At 34.5% G+C, this 25,293-nt stretch overlaps 1 protein-coding gene across 6 annotated transcripts in view; it reads left to right on the top strand.

Moving 5' to 3' along the window:
* Positions 1-25,293, top strand: part of LOC126507302 (complement factor H-like) — a 325,893-nt gene that overhangs the window by 32,422 nt on the left and 268,178 nt on the right. For 5 of the 6 annotated variants that reach the window (XM_050151583.1, XM_050151582.1, XM_050151579.1 and 2 more), the window contains 6 exons: positions 796-966; positions 3,766-3,939; positions 11,309-11,503; positions 11,868-12,044; positions 22,951-23,133; positions 24,341-24,517. In XM_050151583.1, the coding sequence (XP_050007540.1) occupies positions 796-966; positions 3,766-3,939; positions 11,309-11,503; positions 11,868-12,044; positions 22,951-23,133; positions 24,341-24,517 (1,077 nt within the window). The remainder of the gene's footprint in view (positions 1-795; positions 967-3,765; positions 3,940-11,308; positions 11,504-11,867; positions 12,045-22,950; positions 23,134-24,340; positions 24,518-25,293) is intronic. The other variant, XM_050151580.1, reaches the window with a different exon arrangement.

A 25,293-nucleotide genomic window follows, 5' to 3' on the forward strand; every position in this document is an offset into this window, starting at 1 on the left:
TAAAAAGATAGGGAAGGGGCTTTGAGAGACCAGTTGCCAGTACCTCAAAGTGGGAGTGTTATATTTTAAGAGAAGTGTGTTAAAAGTGGTGGCCAGGACTTCTCTAGGTTTTTGTCCTTAGTTTTTTTTTTTTTTTTTTTGGAGGGGGGAATCATATGCAGGGTGAAGACAGAAAAACAGAAGCCTATGACTTCTTTTTCATTTGTTTATTATGTATACAATATTCTGTGTGTATGCCTGTTGGCCAGTAGAGGGCACCAAACATCATTACAGATGGTTGTGAGCCACTGTGTGGTTGCTGGGAATTGAACTCAGGACCTTTGGAAGAGCAGGTAATGCTCTTAACCTCTGAGCCATCTCTCCTGCCCAGCCTATGACTTTTCAAAGATCAAATAGAACATGACTTTCATAAATTTTTTCAAAAAAGTGCAGTCCTGAAAATTACTGTGGATAATCATAAGATATGTTATTTTGTAAATTATTCAATGAACATATTAACCTGCAAGGCTGTGTCCATTTTCATTTTCACAAGGGCTGTTACAGATGGACATTTATTTCAACGGCTAATTTACCATAATGCTAAAAACAATTAATTATACTTTTAATGTTCAAAAATGAATATTTGAAACAGCAGCTACATGATTAGGAAAGCAGTCAAGTCAAAGCAATTGTTGCTTGGTTGGTTGGTTTTGGCTGATTGACCTAATGGAAACAAACACTGTCATTGTAAAAATATATCTTGCCCAGCAGAGTTTCTTTCACAAAAAAATGATACAATTACTCTCTTGCATTTAGAAATTTCCTGCACAGAACCAAACATTGAAAACGGTGAATCTCTATCTAAGAAAACAGTTTACAAGGAGAATGAAAGGTATCAGTATCATTGTCAGAAAGGTTTTGTGTACAGAGAAAGAGGGGATGCCATCTGCACAGCTTCTGGATGGAGTCCTCAGCCTTTCTGTGAAGGTAAAGTTATAGTTATTTTCTAAGTCTTTTAATATTTAAGAAGTTGTCCAGTGAGTGGAAAAGAATGATGGCTATAGTCAGACTTTTCTTTGGACTGTCAGCTCACACACACACAAAATTGAAATGGAGATTTATTATTAATTATGAAAACTCAGTCTATAACTTAGTCTTGTTCCATTAGCTCTTATAACTTAACCTGTTTCTATTTACATACAAGTTGCTGTGTGATTCATGGCTTTTACTTCTCCTGCTGCTTGTCTGCTCTCTCTTACTCTGCTGGTAACTATTTTCTTCTCTCCAACTTCCCTCTGTTCCAAGAAGTTCCACCCAATCTTTTTCTGCCTATCTAATGGCTATTCAGTTCATTATTAAACCAATCACATTAACACATTTCACACAATGTAAAAAGATATTCCACAACAGATGATCACACAGATCAATGTTCAGCTGATAGCATTGAGTCTAACCATTTGTTTTCATGGCATGTATCATTTCTAATCAGAGAAGCAATATCTGCAGTAGTCCTCTGGCATTAAACCACTTCCATATGTTTAATTCCAGGTGTCCTCCTAAATAGACCATTTATCCACTAAAAGATCAAAATATAACCCATAAAATGTTATTTTATATTAAGTCATTATCTTGCACTTAAGAACTTTTCAAACAGTTACTTCAGCCTCCAGTGAATTAAGTGCAAGACATGAAAGATTAGAGCCCAGGGAGGTAGAGCACACCTTTAATCCCAGAACTCAGGAGGCAGAGACAGGTGGATCCCTGTGAGTTTGTGGCCAGTCTGGTGTACAAGGGCTAACTAAAGGACAAACTCCAAAGTTACAGAGAAACCCTATCTCGGAAAAAAAAACAACAACAACAACAAAAAAAACATAGAGAATTCAACTCTGATATATGTGTGTGTGTGTTATTTGGTGTGTCATGACTATTACACTGAAGCCCAATGGTTCCATATTTTTCTCAGCCACTTAACCACTTAACGAAAGACTCTTCCTTGGCATTTGTTTGCCTTTAATTTGAGAAATATGTATGGTTCCAAAGTATGCTTTTGCACATCCTAGGTTTGCTTCTTTTGAAAGAGAGAGTGGGAATGGAAGGAAAGGGAGATTCTACATTTAATTTTATTTTTAAACATTTCTCAAACAAAATTACAAGTCAAATATTAAATGTTTAACTCTGTGTTCTTTAATTTTTCTCATTAACGAGAGAGTTAACAGATGGTACTCTAACAAGAAAGTAAATAGCAGTTTGATAATATAAATATAGAGACCTGCAGTAACTCATATAAGCATGCAAATCTCTTACAATGTGCTACATTTTACTGAGTGAACAGAACCTCAATCTCCCTGACACCACATAACTGAAAACTTACTTTGTCACAGTTAGATTCACAAGAAGCTTGGAATCCATAAGTGATCAAAATTCAAACAAGATAATATAAAACTTCCTTCCAGATATTCATAACCAGACTAGGGATTTCAGAACAACTTCTAACCATATTTTTTCTGCAAAACAAAAGGCATAGCTTCCAAATTCAGTAAGTTGTTCCATGTAAATCAGAAAATACATTTACTTCAATGAGGAAGGGCTGAGAAATCTTCACAACTATTCAGAAGCAAGAATTTGTGAATATTAATAAATAGGCCTAATGAGAGTCTGAGACTAACAATGACAATCAAAAAAATAGAAAGTGGAAGACACTGTTAACCTTATATATGATGAAGTTATTGCCGGTTATGGAATCAAGAAGCACTATATGTGGTGGCTTCAAGAAAGAAAAATTTTTACCAGAGAGGTGTAACATGAGAGCCTGCTTGTTGGGGTTTCTGTCCTGCCCAGTTCCCATAGTCGTTAGGTCCCAAAGAATCACACATAAGTCTCCATAAATTATAAACTGATTGACCCATTAGCTCAGGTTTCATATTAGCTCTTATAATGTACATTAGCCCATTATTCCAGTATATGTTAGCCACAGACTCAGTACCTTTTTCAGTGGGGCAGGTCACATCCGGATTCTTCAGTGACTGGACAGGACTGGGAAAGGAGCTTCCTTCTTCCCAGAATACTCCTGTTTTCATTGCCCTGCCTCTACTTCCTGTCTGGTCATCCTACCTACACTTCCTGCCTGGCTACTGGCTAATCAGCATTTATTTAAAATATAATTGACAGAATATACACGATTGTCCCACACCAGAGAGGCACAAATCCATCAGGAGGAGAGAGAAAAAGCCATACTGATATGTGAAGCATAAGTAGATGTGCTTATTTTAATGTCATTTTTACATTTATCAGTGCAGGTAAATAGTATCTGCCATTTAATGTCCATATTCTTCAGTTTAATGAGAATTAAATATTCCTCTAGCTGGGCAGTGATGGCACACACCTTTAATCCCAGTTCTAAGGAGGCAGAGGTAGGCAGATCTCTGTGAGTTCGAGGCCAGCCTAGTATGTTAGAGATAGTTCCAGGATATAAGTGCTGCAGACTCTAAGAAATCACAGAAGCCAGTCCAGATTACTATGGTTGGCAATATTTTAATCACCGTAGATGGGGAAAATAAGGTACTCTATAATAAAGTCAAATTTAAACAATATCTATCTCAGAATTTAGCCCTACAGAAGGTGCTAGAAGAAAAACTCCATCCCAGGGGTTACCTACACTCATGAAAACACAGGAAAACTCAGGGCTGGTACACAGAGAAACCCTGTATTGAAAAACTAAAAATAAATAAATAAATAAAAATAAATAAATAAATAGATTCCTCATTATTTGTATATGTTTCTTTTCAGAAAAGATATGCCATCCTCCTTCTCTTGCAAATGGTGACTACACACCTTACAGAATTAAACACAGAGCTGGTGATGAAATCGAATATACATGTAAACATGGCTTCGCTCCTGCAACACAGGAAACTCATGTCAAGTGTACGAGTACTGGCTGGATCCCTTATCCAAGATGTACCTGTAAGCTTTTTTACATATTGAATCCCCATAATTGTTGTAGAAGGCCACTTTTTGGTTTCCTGGCTGCCCAGACTCCCAAAATAACCACACAGAAACTGTATTGATTAAATCACTGCTTGGGCTATTAGCTCTAATTTATTATTGGCTCACTTTTACATCTTAATTTAACCCATTTCTATTAATCTGTGCATCACCACAAGGTCATGGCCTACCAGAAAAGTGTCAGTGTGTCTTTCTCCAGCAGCAGACCCAAGGTGTCTCTCTTTTTACATCTACGTTCATATGGGAATGTGATCTGCAATTCTCTTTCTTTGTTGAGTTCTCATGTGGTTTGGGTATCAGGGTTACTCTGGCTTATGAAATGAATTGAGCAATGTTATTTTTCTGTGGAATAATTTGAGGAATATTATTAATTCTTTGAATGTCTGCTAGAATTGTGCTCTAAAACAATCCTCTCTTTTTTTTAAGACTGCAGTTATTTCTATAGGGGTTATAGGTCTATTTAAACTGTTTATTTAATCAATTTTGATTTAACTTTGGTAAAATTATAGAGAAAATTTTTCATGTCTTTTAGATTTTCCAATTTTAAGAGTTCAGGTTTTATAAAATGTCTCTATATGATTCTGTTTTTTCTAGTTGTCCATTGTTATGTTTCTCTTTTTGTTTCTGATTTTTTGTTTATTTGGATATTCTCTGCCTGCCTTTTGTTAGTTTAAAGAAAGGTTTCTGTATCCTGTTGATTTCCTCAAAGAACCAACTCTTTTTTAAATGATTTTTTGTACTGTCTTCTTTGTTTCCATTTTATTGAATTCAGCCCTCTGCTTGCTTATTTCTTGCTATTTTTTACTCCTGTTGAGTGAGTGTCCTTATTTCTTTTCATTGTACAGCTTTGAGGTGTGCTGTCATGTTGCTAGTATGAAATCTCTCTACTTTTTATCTAGGCACCTACCTTTATGTACTCTCCATTTGTTTTACTTTCATTGTATCCCATAAGCTTGAGTATGCTGTGTATTCCTTTTCATAGAATCCTAGTAAGTTGATAATTTCTTTCTTTATTTTTGCCTGGACCCAGTAACCATTCAATGCAGAGTTGTTCAGATTCCATGAGCCTGTGAGCTTTCTGTTGTTTCTGCTGCTGTTAGATTGACCTTTAGTCCATGATAGGATGCATATAGTTATATCAGTTTGCTTATATCTATTGAGACTTGCTTTGTTTCTGAGTATGTGGCCAATTTTGGAGAAAGGTCAATGAGTAGCTGAGAACAAGATATCTTCTTTTATTTCTGGGTGAAGTATTCTGGAAGTATTTTAGGGAGATTTGATTTATAATGCTTTTTATGTCCAGTTTTCTCTGTTCAGTTTTTGCCTAGATGATTTGTCCAATGGTAAGTGTTTGAAGGTCATTATGGTATTTCAGCTATAGTAGTACTCCTTTTACAAAAGTAAGTGTCCTTGTGTTTGGGGCATAGATATCAAGAATTGAAATGTCATCTTGGGGGATTTTTCTTTTGATGAGTATGTTGTATCCTTTATTTCTTTTGATTAATTTTGTTTTGAAGTCTATATTGTTAAATATTAAAAATGGCTACACCAGCTTGCCTTTTAGGATCATTTTGTTGGAATACTTTCTTTCGAATCCTGTATGGTGAGGTGTCCTTTATGTATGCAGCAGAAGAATGGATCCTGAATTCAAGTTTATCTCTTAATCTGTGTCTTTTTGTTGAGGAATTGAGTCAATTGATGTTGAGAAATATCAATGACCAATGATTGTTTATTTCTGCTATTTTGTTGTCATTGTCGCTAATGGTGTATGTATATGTGTGGTGCATGCGTGTGCAAGCGCATGGTTCCCATTCTTTGGTTTTACTGATATGAGATTATTTATTTCCTGTGTTTTCATGAGTATAGGTAACTCCTGAGATGGAGTTCTGTTTCTAGCACCTTCTGTAGGGCTAAATTCCGAGATAGATATTGTTTAAATTTGATTTTATTATAGAGTACCTTATTTTCTCCATCTACGGTGATTGAAATATTGCCAACCATAGTAATCTGGACTGGCTTCTGTGGTTTCTTAGAGTCTGCAACACTTATATCCCAGCCCTTCTTGCATTTAGAGTCTCCATTGAGATGTCAGATGTATTTCTAAATAGGTTTTCCTTTATTTATTACTTGGTCTTTTTCCCTGGAAGTTTTTAGTATTCTTCCTTTGCTCTGTATATTTAGTGTTTTGATTGTTATGTGGTGAGAGGACTTTCTTTTCTGGTGTGGTATAATTAGTGTTTTGTGTTCTTCTTGTAAATTTATAGGTATGCCTATCTTTCTATCAGAAAATTTTTCCTCTATTAATTTATTGAAAATATTTTCTGGGCCTTTGAGCTGAGATTTTTCTCCTTTCTCTCCTGTTATTCTTAGGTATTGGATTTTTTTCATAATGAATCAGATTTCTTAGATGTTTTGTATCATGAATTTTTTTAGATTTAAAATTTTCTTTGTCTGATGTTTTCATTTCTTCTATTGTATCTTCAACGCCTGAAAATCTCTTTTACATCTCTTGTTTCGGGTGGTGAAGCTTTCCTCCACAGATTCTGTTTAAATTTCAAAATTTTTCATTTACAGAATTCCCTTTATTTGTGGTTTTTCTTATTTAATTTCCATTTTCAGTTCTTGAGCAGTTGTATTTGTTTACTCTACTGTTTGTGTGTTCTTTGATTCCTTAAGGTATTTATTCATTTATTCATTCATTCATTGTGTTTTAGTGGATTTCTTTAAGGGATTTATCAGTTTCTTCCTTAAGAACCTATATTATCTTCATACAAGTGGTTTTAAGGTCAGTTTCTTATGCTTCAGCTATGTTGGAATATTCAGGGCCTCACATTATAAAATAGTCAGTTGCATTTTAGTGGAGACTTATCGCCCAGACAGTTGTTTTTTCTACGCCTATGCATGTGGTTTTGGGGTAATTATAAGTCTAAGTTATGATTTCTGTATTTGTCTTTGCTGGATGGGTGTTTTGTTCCTTGGTTTTTGTTTGCTCAAAGGAGTTTTGAAGAGTAGGATGAGTGTGTTTTGCTTATTTTCCTGGCCTGCTCAGCTGGTATGCTCACAGAGAACTTGGCTTAATAGGGAAATGCCTTTGGGAATTGAGGGCTGGGACAAAGCAAAGTGTGTAGCAAGCAGAAGAGAAGAGGAAAATTTGTGGGATCCATAAGAGTTGGGAGCTGGGGGAGGATACAGAATACTATCATGGATGTTCTGCTGCAGACCTAGGGTTGAGACTGTGGAAACACAGAGAGAAGACAAAGCCTGCACACAGCCTTCCTATTGTTCTGGCAAGCAAGGCCTGTGGGATAGCAAAGGGCACCTACTTGATTGGGGCTGAGATAAAGAAACAAGTAGGGAAGGGGAGGTAAAAAGGGGATCATCTGTAAGATCCAGCAAAAGATGTAGGGGGGAGGGGTAAAGAAGGCTGCAGCTGATGTTCTGTTGCAGTGCAGAGGAAGAGACGTAGGAATTGGTTTGGAGGTAAGGAGGAGTGGTGAAGGTCTTCAGTTAGCTTACTGGTTTCCCTGTCCTGCTCAAATGTTCCCAGTGAGTGCCTACTGGTATCTGAGACTGGAATACTGGGGTTATATTTAGGGAAGGAAAATAGGGAGAAAAGTGCTTATTGATCTATTGGGGATTTCAATGACTTCATAACACACATGCAGCACAATGTCATTGAGTCAAGATTTGTTATTTCAGTATACTTCTTTCATTCCTTTAAGGTTTTTGCCTATCTGTATCCATATTCCTTTCTTCCTATCTAGAAGACACTGTTAAATGTATATCATGCCTAAGCTTGGTATCCCTTAAGCCAAACAAACAAACCCTACAGTGACAAAAGAGTGATCAAGAATCTCTTTTTAGTCACTTTCTGTCTCTGTGTCAATATTACTGAAAAAAAAAAAAACTTTGAACAAGGGCTTATTTACAGTTTTGGTGACTTTGATGACTTGGGTTCATTGCCAGAGAGTCCCACCACTTTAAGCCTGTTACAGGCATAGCATTATTTCAAGGAATGAGTGCTAAAGCAAAGCTGTTTCCCTCCTGCCCACCAGGAAACAAAGCTATAAATGACTGGTCAAGATTCCAATATGCCTTCATTGCACAGCCCCAATGATATCACTTATTTCAACCAGAGTAGCAACTTCTGAACTTTACAGCCTCTCCCAAAATCACCAGCAATGAGAAACCGAGCTTCCACTAAAGTGAAAACATATGAGATCCAAACCATAATAAAAAAAAAAAAGAAAGAGGCTATTTTCAGTAAGAAATATCATTAATGTATGAGAATTGTAGGGAAAAATTAATGATCTTTCAATATTTTGTTTTTTAATATTTATGTCTTTAACAATTTATTACATTATATAAAACATTCTGGATATCCTATTTTCATATTTTTACACATCCCAGCTCTACCAACACCTCATAATTGCATGTCTTTCCCCCAGATTCTTAAGTTTGAGATTTGATGAGTGGTATATACAGTTTAACAAAGGACATATATGTAATAGTTGGATTGGTACTGTCTTTTGGAAGTACTAGTTTAGTCATTAGTGGGAATACACTTGAAATCACTGACTCACTTTTTTTTCTGAATCAATCTGATGAAATAGTTTAGAGATGAGGGCCACAGTTCCCCAAGAGTTTACCCCATTTGTGCCTGGATGTTGATGGGTCATTCTTGATCAAGTCTGCAGACATCTGTACATGTTCATCTGTAGATATAGTTTGTTATTATAATGGCTCTGAATAGTCCAGAAGATATTTCACAGTCATGATGACCTCATTCTTGCTCTTAGAATCATTGTACTCTTCCATCCACATGTTCCTTGACCTTTTGAGGGATGGTGTAAATGCCTTGTTTAATGATGACCTCACTCTAAAACTCCTAGTACTTGTGCATTAACAGGTCTTTACATTTATTATTGTTTACTGCTTCGAGAAACATCTCTGATTGATGTTGACAGTGTTGATTAATCAAACTATGAACATATATATTCAGAAGATTATTCAGTGTTATGTCAGTTTATCATAATAATAGGATTAAGTTCCCCCTAGATCTCATGACATACCTGCCATGGGCTTTTGAGTTGGTTTACAATTACAAGCGTGAAACCTGCATACTGCAGTGAACCTCAAACCCAAAATTCACAATCCAAATCTCCCCAAAGGTACCTGCTATGTCTGTGGCCTACATATATCTGAATATGAGTTTTTTTTTTTCACAGCAGAATTTCTGATGTTTTGCTGGATAAAATAAAGATGACAAATCTCTCTGTAATGTCATTAAATACCTTTTCTACTTAAAATGTCTAGTGCTCTCTTCTCAGGCCTGTCAAATTATTTATTTTTTTTCATCAAATGTTTTTCAGTTTAGGGGATAAAACAGTATAAATTCAAAACTGAAGCAATACAAAGGATGGTGATCATGAATCTTCATTAGAAGAAAATTTATGAATTTATATTTTGTGCCACATTGAATCTGAAGTAGGATGAAATTTATCAGTAATAATTAGGAAATCCTATGATAGATCAAAAGATGAATCGTGCTAGTACTTAAAGTAGTTGAAAATTAGTAAATATATTAATCAATGTTGTGAGTAGCCTGAATCAAAACTCTGATGAACAAAACCATCACTGCTGAAGGGCCAAAACCTGCATCTGGAAAAGTACAATATTCAAATGGGGCAGCTGTAAGTACTGACTACCTCTGCTGGTCATTTACTTTGAGAAATATTGATTTGTTTTGATGAATCACTTATAAAAGAGACAAAGACAGATTTGTCTTTGCCCCCATGAGAAAGAAGATTAATTAAAAGGTAGAGGAATGTGTCTAAAAGGCTATAATATTCCTAGTTTAAACCATGTCTCCTTTTAGAACCCTTTAGAAAGAAATCTCAGCAAGTTAATTTAATTTCTTGATGTCCTATGAAAAGTAAAATTCTCAAATTTTAAAGAAGGACACTCAAGATAAAAAGAATTAAATTTATAAACCATTCAACAAATGTATGTGTGCATGAACAAGGAAGCTATAAGTGATTTCTGTGTTTGGACATGTATTAGAGGAAATCTTTAACATACCACCTGAGGGTCCCGGAAGTAGAATCATACTATACTACATAGAAAATTATATACTGTATTAGGAGCAGTGCGCCACTGTTGTAGTAATAGTGGTGAGGCTGCGTCCCCGGCACCTGGCCGCTCGCATGGCTAGATTATGCCCCAAAATAATTACACAGAAACTGTATTTTTTAAACACTTCCTGGACCATTAGTTCCAGCCTCTTATTGGCTAGCTCTTACATATTGACCTAACCCATTTCTAATAATCTGTGTAGCCCACGAGGTGGCTTACCAGGGAAGATCTTAACCTGCAGCTGTGTCGGGAGTGAGAATCATGGCGACTCTCTGACTTAGCTTCTTTCTCCCGGCATTCTGTTCTGTTTACTCCACCCATCTAAGGGTTGGCCTATCAAATGGGCCGAGGCAGTTTCTTTATTAATTAACCAATGAAAACAACAGATTAGAAAGAAATCATTCCCACATTAGGCCACTTCCCACTGCCTAGCTCCCGGGTAGTTTGCCAGAAATAATTACACGGAAACTGTATTTATTTAAACACTGCCTGGCCCATTATATCTAGCCTCTTCTTGGCTAACTCTCACAACTTGATTAACCCATTTCTAATAATCTGAAAATCACCACTTGACTGTGGCTTATTGGGATGAGTATAACCTAGATCCATCTCAGAGAGGAGAGCCATGGCATCTGCCTGACTCTGCTTTCTTTCTCTCAGCATTCTGTTCAGTCTACTCCACCTAAATGTTGTTTTATCAAAAGGCCAAGGCAGTCTCTTTATTTGACCAAGGCAACACATAGAAAGAAAACCCTCCTACATCAATTATACTATCCTGATATTAAAATATTTATTAGTTACAAATAAGAACATAATGAGGAAAAAATTAATGAAACATTACATATAAATTTATTAATGCAAGAAACCATATATAATTCAATATGAATTTACAAAAATAGTTCACTGTGAATTAATCACATTATATTTCAGTTCTGATAAGAATTATAAATATTCAATTATCATACTGGATATTAACAAATATCCCTGACCCGCTTCTCTGGTAACATGTGAGGAATAACTTGATTTCCTGAGGAAAAACCTCCTCACATACCTCAGCAGTCTGGATTCTATCTGTCTCCTTCTCTGAACACTCTCTAGACTTACAGTTATTGTAATTATTAGAAACTAATTCACTGATTGAGTTGTTTATCTCTGATATGAGTGTTTTTTGTCTTTTTGTTTTTATTGCAAGTTCAACCTTGTGATTTTCCACAAATCAAAAATGGAGAACTATATGATGAAAAGAGGCACAGACCCTACTTCCCAGCACAAATAGGAAAGGAGTACTACTATCACTGCAAACCAGGATTTTTAACTCCCTCAGGGGAATACTGGGAAAAAATTCGCTGCACTGTACAAGGATGGGAGCCTGCAGTCCCATGCCGCAGTAAGTCAATGTCTGTATTAAATCAGGTTTAATTCTGTCAAAGTGGAAAGAGCATACATAATTACAGTTGGGTCTGTTCTGTTAAGAAACAGAAGAGTTTGTGAGCAAAAAGACTAGTTTCTGTCCTTTATGAATAGCTCTTTATAAAACGTATGTGAAAAATAGGGACTATGAGAATACCTTTATTGTTTGCATATTTTACAAAAATAAAGACAATCCTACTTTTTGAAACATTTGATATTGTTTTCATTTTTTAATGTCACATACTTATTTAATTATTGTAAAGATAAACTTTAATTTTTGAATAAATAAATGAGTGTTGTTTGCTTTTAGTATAACATTTATGGTAAATTATGGTCTTTAGGGTTGTGTGGAACCCATTATATAAAGAATGGGGAATTTTTACAACAGAGAAGAAACTACCTACAGGATCAGTCTGTAAGAGTCCGGTGTTACTCTGGCTACAGTCTCCCAAATGGTCAGGACACAGTTACATGTACAGAGAATGGCTGGTCTCCTCAACCCAGATGCATTCCTGTCAGTAAGTAACCAACTCTGAGATCACAAGATGCTCTTGTGTCCCCATTCCATGTATATTAACTGTGTCAAAATGTTCCTTTTTGAATGTGTATAAGCGAATACTAAGGATTCTTGGCAATATAGCAGTGTAAACACAACTATCAGCCATTAAAACAAAATATTGAGTAAACTTTGGTTAACTTACACTTCTATAAACTTTGAAATCCCTTTGTCATTGGATTCAAAATAATTTTTAAAATATAGTTTAAAATTAACCAAATATGATCATACCTACACACATCTTTCATATATTGAAGTAGTAACATGTCATTTTAAAGAATTGATAATTGCCTTTGAATCCTTTGTAAAGTGTAACTGGGAAGGGAATTCTGATATATGGTGTATTGTCTAGATTTTATGTTTTTTCCAATCTCTAGACTAATAGGTTTCTACTGACAATTACTTCATATTCTATGTTCTTTAAGTGACTGTGCGGCGTCATACTTTATTTTGTGAATAAATGTCTGTAAAATGATAAGCATAATAGTGAATATTTGAATTTCTTTCCTTATCATTTGGGTTTTAGAAATATAATTCTAAGCCAATTTGCAATAAACAATTTTCAGGGGTAGTTTTTTAAGTCAGTACACTTGTAATTAGTTTGCTCCAATATTAAGAATTCTAACAATCAGAGTTGCATGTATTCTTTATTTAATATAGATTTTCAACATCTTTTAAATAACTTTGGTTAGATTTAAAGACATTATTTTGAATTTGTGGAATAATTTTAAAATAATTAATTATATAATCATATTGAGTCTTCCTATTTACAAATTTAATATATATTTAAAGGTTTAATCTGTTTTTGAATGTTTGTCAACTGCCTTCTATTGTACCATTTTGCTGATGAGAAACTTTTGTTTGCATTATTTTTTTGGTACTGTCCATTATACATTTAATCTCTAAGAAATTGTATATTCAGTGATTTAAATTTTTATATGATTAATATTAGTGGCCTGTTTAAAATTTCTACTGAGCTTTTATTTGATAGCCTCTCCACCATGCTGGTTTTGCTCATATTTTTAATTTTATGAATTCTTTCTAGTGTCTTTGTTCATAGTGCTGATCTATATGAAAACACTGATTTTTCATATTTCTGTGTCTTTTCAGTTTATAAAAATCCTATCCAGCCTTTTGGATTGGAGAGGGAGGGGGAGAGGAGTGGGGGGAGGGGGAGAAGAGTGGGGGAGGGGAGGGAAATGGGAGGCTGGGAGGAGGCGGAAACATTTTTTTTCTTATTCTCAATAAAAAAAATCCTATCCAGGTAAAATGCTTCAGCTTTATTTCTCCTAGAAACTCAGAGAGATCTTAAAACAACTGACAGTTTCATAAACACTTTCACAGAACTCATCTGTGAAAAATTATTTCTATTCAGGAATATTTTAAATATGTTTTGAGTTCAGGTCAGTGGCATTGACAAATGAGTGTGCTTATATGAATACAACCCATCAAGTTAAACTAGTCTTAATCTAATGAAGAATTTCTTTTGTTCCCTTTCTCTTCAACTCTATCACCATAAGTAATAACATTTATGTTACTGTAGTGCTGTATTTCTACTTCTTCATATCAATAGATTTAAGTATCATGTTTTCAAACCTAATTCCATAAATTTTCAGAAGTATATCTTCTAAGGTGTGACTTGTATAGTAACTGAATTTTATTGTTGAGAAATAATTTTGCATAGATACATAATAATTTAGTTGTATATACCATTTTAAGAAACATATTCACTATTTTAGATCTTAACAATTTTTGAGCCATTTATGAAAATTTAAAGGTATGTCATTGGATTAAAATTTATAGTGTATTTCTTAGATAAATATCTAAAACTGAAATTTATGAGTAATTTAGTATGTGCTTAATTCAGTCTGTAAGAATCTGGCATATGGATTTTTAGGATATTTGGGACTTTTTGCATTCGTAACAACAATGAGCAAGCTTCAGTTGACTTATTTCCCTCTAAATATCAAGAGAGTGAGATTTTATAATCTAAAGATTTCAGACTAGGAGTGTATTATTTACTTTAATTTTATCTTCCTAGTGGCTAAAAATAGCAATTATCTAAGAATATCCCATTCTAGTTGCGTGTTTTCTTTTATAATTTATTTTATAACCTTTTCCATATCTAGAGTATGATTCTTTTATCAAATTTTTGAAGATTTAATGACATTGTAACTGAAATGGGGCCTGCTTGTTGAGGTTTCTGTCCTGCCCAGTTCCCCACAGCTGTTTAGCCCCAAAGAAAATCATACAGAGATCTCTATAAGTTATAAAACTGATTGGCCCATTACCTACAGCTACTTATTAGCTTTTGTAGCTTATATTAACCCATTATTGTGATCTATTTTAGCCATATGGCTCAGTACCTTTTTCAGCTGGAAGGTTACTGCTTCCTCGGTGATCTGCGCAGGACTGGGAAGAATCAACTTCCTCCTTCCTAGAATTCTCCTGTTCTCATTGCATCATTTCTACTTTCTGTCTGGTTTTCCCGCCTATACTTCCTGCCTGGCCAATCAGCGTTTATTTAAAACATGATTGACAGAATATAGACAATTCTCCCGCACCATGACATGACTCATGAGTTTCTAGTCGTTATTTCCAGTAACTTTATATTGACACTCAGAGGCCCAAGTAAATATTTGTGAATTATTTTTGTTTATGTAGAAAATTTAAAAACAATTTTAATTTTTTGAGAATTTTCTTTTTATACGTCTTTGAAAATTTTATAAAATGTTTTATTGTATTTACCTATCCTCAACTATTCTTTGTTATGTGTCCCCTCTTCTACCCTCCAAACTGTGTGTCCTCTTTTCTCCTCCTCCTCCTAAATTAAATATTTAATTTATTAAATTAAATAATAGTTATCATTTTATGTGTATGAGTGCTCTCTCTGCATGCATGTATGCAGGCTAGAAGATGGCATCAAATCCCATGGAAGATGGTTCTGAGCCAATTTTTAGTTGCTGGAAACTGAATTTAGGACCTCTGGAAGAGCAGCCCTTACTCTTAACTACTAAGCCATCTCTCCATCCACTTTCTTTTCTTCTTAAAAACAATCCATGAAGCACAATTTATGCTGTTTCTATTTTTGTATGTGTGGTATTAAACTGAAGAGTAGTTGATTTACCAGGGCTATGCTCATAAAGAAAATCATTCTCCCTTTACCATCAGCTGCTAGGGGTGGGATTATGTGTTCCCTACCACCAACTGTAGGCAGAGACTGCTCGTTCATTTCCCTACTGCTCAGATCTGAATAATCACACTGAAACTATAATAATTACAACATTGTTTAGTCAATGATTCAGGAATATTTCTAGATAGCTCTTACATCTTGAATTAACCCATTTCACAACCACTCAGAATTCACATGTACTCCTTCCTTGCTGTGTTTAAAAAATACTGCTTCCCGGTAATCATGTACCTTTTCTGGCCCTTCTACGCTTTCTGCTCCTTGAGTTTTGGTAATAGAGAATGTGGTAAAGATATCCCATATAAGGTTGAATATTCGAGTCTTATTCTCTGCATGTTGATCACTTGTAAGTATGTGTGTTAAATAAACTCAACTACAAATAGAAGGTCCTCTAGTGAGAGTTGAGAGGTATGTTAATTTACTGAAATTTCATCAAAATTCATCTCTCATACGCAAGTACTGTATATATAATTTTATTTTCTCTCTTCTCCTATATACTCTCCTCTTTTCCTCCCTCTCAAATTCATGACCTCTTCTTTTTTAAGTATAATTTTTCACACAAATGTATGCTCGTGCATGCACACACATACGCATACACCCTACCGAATCCATTCAAGGGCTTCTTCTATAATATACTTAAGCCTTAGGCATACCAGTTTTCTTGAAGATTAACTGGAATTTGTCAACCCATAGTCAGTTGTTGTCTGCACTTAGACCTGTTGTGTATTTCTGCATTAACCTCCTTTTTGTTGCAAATACTGAAGTTTCTTTGATAATGGGTAGGAATGAGAGTACTGGGGACACAGAACAGGATGATGACAGGTTCCTAGTAGCCCTGCCAGAGACCAGGCCTTAGTTTCAGTTTACTAAAACTATCTGGAGCTGTTCAAGCAGTTCTCAGGAAACCATAATCTAGGGACCACCAATCAGCAGGTGACCCACAGCCTTCTGCTTGCTAAAGATAGCTTTTCCTATCCTGTCGCTGGAAAGTTCCTAACCCCTAGATAATCCTATAACAACCCATAACAATCCACCAATCAACCCCTAGACTAATTTCTCCTCCTTGGAATTCTCCTAACACCATTAAAAAGGAGTCAGGAAGCTTCTCTCTGGACTGCAATTTGCTGCTTTGTCAGGTGGTCAGATGCCTACATGTAGATAATTTTTAATAACTGCTTTTGCTGATAGCAGACATGATGGGTGGTCTTTTACGGAACATCTCATGGATGCTAACAAGGGCAGCACATATCTGTGTGTACAGGTATAAGTATTTACATTACCATTAGAAACAGTATTGGTTTAATGAAGTGGTGGTAATAGGTTCTCCTCTAGGGTAGTTTGCTACATTATTTTCACCAGGTATAAATTCCTGCTTAATGCTTGGGACTTAGATCCCAAGCATACAGTCATTGGTTACCACACACACACACACACACACACACACACACACACACACACATATATATATATATATATATATATATATATATATTTCACTATTTCACAATTAAGAATGTCTTATTCTGCTAGTTATTGTGGTTTTATAGGCTTTACAGGTAGAGAGGGCTTTATTTGCTTTTCTCCCTTTGCAGGATGGATTTGCTAGATCCTTTGTAGACAGATGTTAGTTTTCTACAGCTGTGAATTCACACATGCAGATTCTGAGGAACTAGCTTTTTCATATCTTGAGATTCTAAGCCTTTAGTGTTGGCATCTCAAGCAAAAAAAGCTGAAAACATTCTTTCTTTTGCTCATTTGCCATCTGCATGTTTTCTCTGAGAATGGTCCTTCAACTGTTGCCTACTCTTTACTTCTTTGTTTTGTTTCTGCTGAATTTTGGGACTACTTAGTATACTGTGGCTGTTAGCCCTTTGTAGGCTAGTGCTCTTCACAATATTTCCTCACTGTTACAGCTCTACTTACAGTCTGTCTTTCAGGAGCAAATGTTTACTTTTCACATTTTTTGTTTCTATTAGTTCTTTGAGAACTTTATAAAACATATTTTGATCATATTTACCTCCCTCCCCAAACTCCTTCCATATCTGCCTCCTGTTCCCAACCACCCAATTTATCATTCTTAAACAAAACATTTGTGTTTCCCCTCCACTCTTGAGTGTGTGTCCATTCACTGCAATATTGCCAATCCTCTTCTTCTGTCATCATGCACAAGATTTGCACAGCTGAAGTCAGACAAAATTCCAAAATCTAAGTGGAGGTAGACACAAAGTCTCCCCAATTGAGCTATAGCTCTATTGGTCAATGATACTAAGCATTTTGATGCTATCCAACATACCAAAAAATTTCAAGTATTCTTTCTTTTTTTCCGTCATCTAAATGTTACTGCTTATGTCAAAAGCAGATGTTTTCCTAGAAGTTAATATTTTACATTTACGTTTATGATCAACATTTCTGTTAACTTTATATCAGTGTGAGAAAAAAATTAAGTTTATAATTTTTCATTTAAATGTCTAAATGTCAGTGTTTTATTTAATCAAAGATTATCTTCTACCATGAAATAGATATTAATTATTCCTAAATGTGTATTAGTTCTTAATGTATATTGTTACTGACTCCCTGTTCTCTTCCACTACTCTGTGTGTTTGTACATTCACCAACATCACAAGTATCTTTAGTGACTACTGCATCATATACCTTATAGTATTAAATACTTTATAGTATTAAACCTTCAATTCCTTTCTATCTGAACAATTTAATTTAAAACATTGAACTAAAGTAAAGATTGTAGTAATCTATCATTGGAGAAGTGTGATATTTCTATTAATTTACATATTTTAAAATATTTACATTAGGTTTAAAGTATCTAGATAATTGAACATTTAAAAGAATTGTTTCACTGTTATTGTCCCATGTAATGTAAATTTTAATATTATCTTGCTTATGAATATAAAAAGGTTTACTAGAGTAAAATTAGAGACAATTGATATAGTATAATTTATTTTTTCTATTGATGATTACAATATGCCAGTATATCTAGTAAGACCTTCAGGTTCTTATAGGACTGTGCTGTCATATGAAGCAGAAATGTCTTTTGTTATTCTGTAAATGTTTAGGTAGTATGTGTTTTTCATATTGAAGTAACTATATTTATATTAAATATTTTTCTTGAGTGGGATGTATAGTCTATGACCTTTAATCTCCATTAATTTTTAACTTGTCAAATTAATTGACATGGATGTCCATAACATTCCAATTGGTCTTTTAAAATAGGTAAAAAAAAAAATATGATATAATTCCCATCATTGCTGATATTGGAATTTAGTGCTGTCTCTACTATTCTCTGCTAAATTTGTTTAAATGTTATTAAGGATCTTTTTATACCCACTTTGATTTAAATTTTTTTCTTTTTCTATTGTCTTAAAAGAGTCTCAGGTAACTGATATGGGGCTACTGTCCTTTTCAATGTGCAAAATGTGTCTGTTGAGTGCTGCCAGCTTCTTCCATGCTCTTTGTTGCATCCCATGGATTTGCTTATGTAATATTGATACTTGGATGCAGTGGGTGAGCATTACCAAATGCTTTTCTGGGAATTTTTGTTGTTGAAAAGATCTTGCCACAATGTATTTTCTTTTGAATCCACCACAATCTTTTGAATAAATATGCAGTACCTTGTTAAAAACACTTGCTGCTAGTGCTTGGGATTGATATCTGCATTGATATAGATATGAATAATTTGCATCGATATGGATTTTGCCTTAGTGTTGTAAATTCAAGGTCAATTTTACTATATGCATATGTATTTCTGATATTGATTAAGTTATTGTGATTGTGTAGTTCATTTTAAAATTAAAAATTAAGAAATATAGGTTGTTAATGGATAATCATCAATAATAGTCAAGCTTGTAGTCATGTTAGTTGGATTTTCTGGATATATAGAGATATATTTCAGTTAGACAGGCATTCTTCATACCTTTCACCACTGCTCGGCTGCCTGCCACCAGCTTGGCTTGGCATGATCCCTCCCTCATCCCGTGTTTTAAAATGGTGTGACTTTTTTCTGCCACTATTGCATTTATAAACAATATTTATAGACAATATTTGGGAATATGGACATAGTTATTTCTCTCCAAACTGCTTTGTTCTGAATGGGGGCACTGTTAATTAGATCTTTCATGGTGTAACCTGTGTGCCAGGGTCATCTCAGTCGCCAATTGAGCAAAGAAATTTTTTGAGGGTGTTCACAGCAACCTTTCAGGAGGGCATGGTCTATCATACCATACTAGGATAGAAGCAATCCACAGGGTCTCATCCTCTATGAAAAAAAAAAAAAAAAAAAAAGAACCTGTTTTCCAAAGCATGATATCCTTAGATCCAAATTCTGAAGTCAAGATACCTTTAGAACATATATGCAGGTTCAGCTTAGCAGCCCATTTAATGAAATGTGTTTTTTTGTACTTAGCTCCTTCACAGTCAAAAGTTTTAAAGAAAATACAATAAAATACATAATCCAGACCCTCTGTAAATTTTCCACTTTTATGTGGCTTATTTTTACTCTGTCACTTTACTTTATTGTCTCTTTAAAGACTTTACTCTTTTTTTAAGGCATTAACTTTATTCTCTATATTCTTTTTCTTCTCTCTCCCAAGCCTACATACACTCATCCAACACTGTGTCCCATTTAGAGGTCTTTTATGTCTGAATCTGTCCTATTGTGAATCTGTAATTTTTTTTTTTTACAGTCCAGGAACATTTTTGATTTGCATTTTAAATCACTAAGTGCTTAAGAATCTAAGATGTGACATTCCTAGGTCAAAAACAAGTACTGCGGGCTTGCCCTGCCCAGAGCCGCCTGTGACTGAATCAGTTGCACCTCTTAACTGCAGAGCATCGGGCTGCTCTGGATATTGGCTCCACCTCTCTCCAATTTCAAAATGGTGGATGTACCATTTTCTGCTAGCTCTGGGGTCACCATCTAGGAACCACACTCAGCAGTTTAATTCTGAGACTGAACTTGCAGAACAGAAACTCTTTTCATCCAAGTTACATCCAAATCTGACATGCAGAGCACTGTGCAACCTGGAAACATCTCTCTGTATGGCAGCAGAAATCCTCCATGCTCTCCCGCCTGCCTAAGCCTGATCCCGCCATCTGCCCAGGTGCAGGTGGGGAGTGCTGAGCCATTGGCATGGTCTCAAAGTACTTTCCAATCCTGAACAGGAACAGAAACATCCAATCCCATAAAAACGCATTGGCGGCACAGCCCAGGAAGCTGCGTTTTTAAAACTGTGCAGCTTTTTCCTGCTACAGCTGCTGAGTCAGGGAAATTTCTCTGAGGCACCCGGCCAGCAAATAGCAAAAAGCTGTGTTAAACTCTCTATTTGTGTATAGAATTCCTTTTTAAGCCCACTTAGGTTTTACCTGGAGTTAGTTACCACGTTGGAGTGTCACTCTGTAGTGATGAGGCGAGCAGGACTGCTTTTCATCCTGCCCAGCTCCCGCATGGCTAGCTTTACACCCAAAATAACAACACACAAATTGTATTCATTTAAACACTACCTGGCCCATTAGCTCTAGCCTCTTACTGGCTAACTCTCACATCTTGATTAACCCATTTCTATTAATGTGTATTGCCACTTGACTGAGGCTTACTGGCATGAGTCTAACCACCATCTATCCTGGGTAGGAGAAGCATGGCATCTGCCAGACTCTGCTTCTTTCTCCCAGCATTCTGTTCGGTCTACTCTGCCTAAGTTCTGCCCTATCAAAAAACCAAGACAGTTTCTTTATTAACCAATGAAATTAACACATAGACAGAAGACCCACCTACATCACTGCATGAATGGAAGTTGAGTTTGATTGATCATTTTGTTACCTTGAAACTTATTTGGACTGGTTTGGGAGCTTTTCCTTCCAAACTAGGGTGTTCAGAATGTCGATAAACCTCCTCACAAATCTTACTGAAGGATTTGGTTGATCAAAAGGAATTGTTCCACTTTTCTGACTTGAATATCTCACACTGCTGGTTTTCTGGAAACCTTTGAACTCAAAATTTTCTGGTTATTTTTCTTCTGTTCTTGTGCATAACAGACTCTTGAACTGTCCTGTAGTATGCTGACATCTGGCCAAAGAAGCTAGAGGATGGTGATGGAGATTGGCTGAATTCTGCTCAGTGTTTCCTCTCTTCTCTGCCTTTTTATGTCACACGTCCATTGGTTCCAATCTTTTTAGGAATAGTAATTTTTGTTTCTTAAATTCAGTAAAATACCCATTTTTTAAATCAGGATCTTTCTTGTTGTAATATTTTCTGAAAACTTCCTCCATACATAAAGCCCCTTGAGCCGGGTGGTGATGGTGCACATCTTTAATCCCAGCACTCAGTAGGCAGAAGCAGGCGGATCTCTGTGAGTTTGAGGCCGACCTGGTCTACAAGAGCTACTTCTAGGACAGGCTCCAAAACTACAGAGAAACCCTGTCTCAAAAAACCAAATAAATAAATAAAGCCTTTTAATGATGATAATAGCCCTCATTAATCTCTTGCTATTCTCGAATTTTAGTTAGTCCTGTGCTCCTTGTCTCCTACTAGCATTAGTAATTTTCAACTATATTTATTGGTGCTCTCTTTGTGTCTGGCATTTTTTTTATTTGCAATTTTATCACTTTTTTTTTTTTTACAAAAATCATGACTTCATTACCTTTCTCTCATTTGATTTCTGTATGATCTCTGTTTACCTTTTTGGGGTTTTACAATTTCTGCCTATTTTAGTATTTACTTCCTTTTCAAATTTAACAAAGTGAAAACTCTTATTGATTTAATCATTATTGAATTTTATTCCTTATTATTTTCCAGTTGTTTGATGAAGTTTTTGTCTCTCCACTATTTATTGATATCTCCCAATATATTATCTAATGTTTTAATTAGCATTTATATAACATATTTAGTATTTTCTTCTTTGATTTCCTACTTATTCAAAAACAAGCAAATATGTATTCTCAGAAGAAATTTAGTAACTGGAAATATACTTTTATACTTTCTTTTTTAATTACTTTTTTATGGAATATATTTTATCTCATACATTTACCTGGGAAATATTATTCTGCTGATAGGAAAGGTGAAATTAAAAAATTTTGTTTATAGTTTCCTGTTCAGTTATTCAAGATTTAGGGGAAATTATTTTGTCATGAGAAGATTAAGCTTTTTCTGTTTGTTTCTCATGATCTTCTTTGAATATTGCATATCCATTGTATATTAGGCATGAGGTTACAAAAGCATTTCAAATCCTTGTCACTGGAGTCTGTAACAATTGTGTAAATAGATTTTACAAGATTTTCACCCAATCCCAGAAACTCTACTTGGGCAAATAAAGTCTAGGTGTCTAAAAGAGCCAATTATTCTCAAGTTTAAAGAAACTGCAGGTAAAAATAATACTGTTCAGAGTTCTGACTTTCTGTAGAAATGTGTATACACTTGGACAAAAAATTAACATATTTTAGGTGGAATTATGAGTGATTTAAATTTTGCTTATGTTAGAAAAATTCAAACAAGACATTGTGTATCTTTAAACCTATGATGTTTTCCTGCTTCAGTAATGTGAATGATTTGGATTTTCCCAAGTCTTCATATACAAGTGACTAATGGGTATTTTTTTAATATTTTTTGTGTTGTAAACCCTTAAGTTACTGAGAACGCACTGAACATTTTTTTTATTTCTTTCCCTTTTAGAGAAATGTTCAAAGTCACAAATAGAAATTCAGAATGGATTTCTTTCTGAATCTGATCTTACATATGACCTAAATAGAAAAACAAAGTTTAGGTGCAAACAGGGGTATGTAACAGCAAATGGAGAAACATCAGGAACAGTTACGTGCCTCCAAAATGGATGGTCTGCTCAACCCTCATGCTTTAGTGAGTACTTCAATGTATTGCTACCATTATACTGGTGATGTAGAAGAGTTTAGCTTTATTCTCCTTTGAGGTGGCTGATGTTATTTCATGTTGAGTTTTAACTTCAAGAAAAAATATCACATTTTTTTTTCCTTTGGGACTTATTCTTGCATTGTAGAGTATCTGATCATTTCCCATTTCAGTGCCTTAAAATACCCTAAAGTTTTAAATCTAGTGAAGGATTTTTGACCAGCTGCCTTTAAAAGATGTTCTACCTTGCATATCAAAGCCTTTGCTCCTAGATATAAAGGTAAAGTTTTAGGTGAAGATATATATATATATATATATATATATATATATATCCATATTTAAATCTCAAAATATGTGCTAATCTTATAATATATATTTAACACTATCTGCTAAAGTCCATTTTAGAAGATCTCTCTCTCTTGGAAATTCTTCCCAAATATCATGATACTGGAATGCAATGTTTCCAGGTAGCTGAAAATTTTGCTGTTTTAGGACCTACAGTTAACCATAGACAGTTTTCTAAGAATAATTATATGTTCAGCTTCTCTTACTTATCAGAAAGCTAGCCAGTGCTGCTTTTTAAGACCTATTCAGTATAACTTAAATGATTGGTAATATAAGATGCTTAATGCTTTCTTAATTTCTAATTTTCATTTGTTGTACCATTGTAAGATCTATTTAAAGAAAAAACAATTAAAATTATCCCCATGTAATATTCATGTATATTAAATTATAATCAACAAGACTTTTTAGATTTTCTTATTGTAAAAAAAAGAAGCTTTGATATAATACAATAAATGCACATGTTCTAAATTTAACTAATCTACTTTTCTAAATTCTATGTTATGTATAAACTACTATATACGGGACCTTAATTCACAAAATTCTATTGCAATTTCCTAAATCTAAATATATTTTCCCTTGCATACTTATTTACAGTATAAAATAAACATAAGAAAAAAAATGAGCCAAGAAACTATTTTTAAAATAGTTTCATAAAACTTAACTGAGATAATAAACACTAATAGGAGTGCATTTTTATTTAATAACTGTTTCATGAAAATGGTTGATCTTCTAAGGGCATTTTTATACAGTATTGTTATTGTATATCAACCTGTGACTTCCTCTGTTCTCATGAGAATTGCTCAGATATTCCATTGTCACTTAAAATAAAATCTTCCATTTTGTTTTGCACTAGAGTCTTGTGATAGGCCTGTATTTGAGAATGCTGGAACAAAAAATAATAACACATGGTTTAAACTCAATGACAAATTAGAGTATAAATGTCATTTTGGATATGAAAACAGACATAAAGCTACCAAAGGCTCCATAACATGTAATCATGACGGATGGTCTGACAAACCATCATGCTATGGTGAGTAATATTTCCTCTAAATTTTTATAAAGCAAAAGTAAATATTTATTTGTTACTTAAAAAATGAATTTTCTAGAATCTTTCTTCTTATATAATATAAACTGGTAGAGAAAGGACTTTCTTGAGGACCCAGGATTGATCATATTTATATTTATTATCTCATAGCATTCAATTATTTTTTTCTTTATGTGCTCAACGAGTGCACGTGTATGCCTATGGCAATGTGCACACCATGTTACACATGAATATATCAGAGAACTTGTAAATCAGCTTCCTCTTTTCCTCATGTGAGTCCCAGGGATTGAATGCATGTCACCAAGTATGGAGGCAAGCTCTCTCACTAACTGAGCCATCTCAGTGATGTGATAATCTGTTTTTAAAATAATGTATTCATCATTGTAGATATCACATTCTTGTGATTCTTATAACTGTGGAACAAGAGTTTAAGTTTGAGGACATGTTGGACTTCATGTTGAGTCCCTGTGTCCATAATGAACAAACAACAAGCAAAATATATTAAATTAATTATTCTTTTGTATGGCATGTGTATATCAAGTATCTCTGATTAAGTATAATTGTTTTGTTATCATTAAAAGCATGCTCTTAGTTATTTAAATGAAGTTTCCATTATCTAAATTATGACTTGAAGTATGGACAAGGTCATGCAAATTTGAAGAGTGGAAAGGAAAGAGATGGACAAAATTGACATAACTGGGTAAATTTCAAGGGCTACAGAAACTACCTTAGAAACATTGACTCAAGCCTTGTGCTCTTTC

The sequence above is a fragment of the Alexandromys fortis genome, unplaced genomic scaffold (genome assembly GCF_014885135.2).
Source record: "Alexandromys fortis isolate MF-2015 unplaced genomic scaffold, M_Fortis_MF-2015_v1.1 scaffold_71, whole genome shotgun sequence".
Classification (NCBI taxonomy): Eukaryota; Metazoa; Chordata; class Mammalia; order Rodentia; family Cricetidae; genus Alexandromys; species Alexandromys fortis.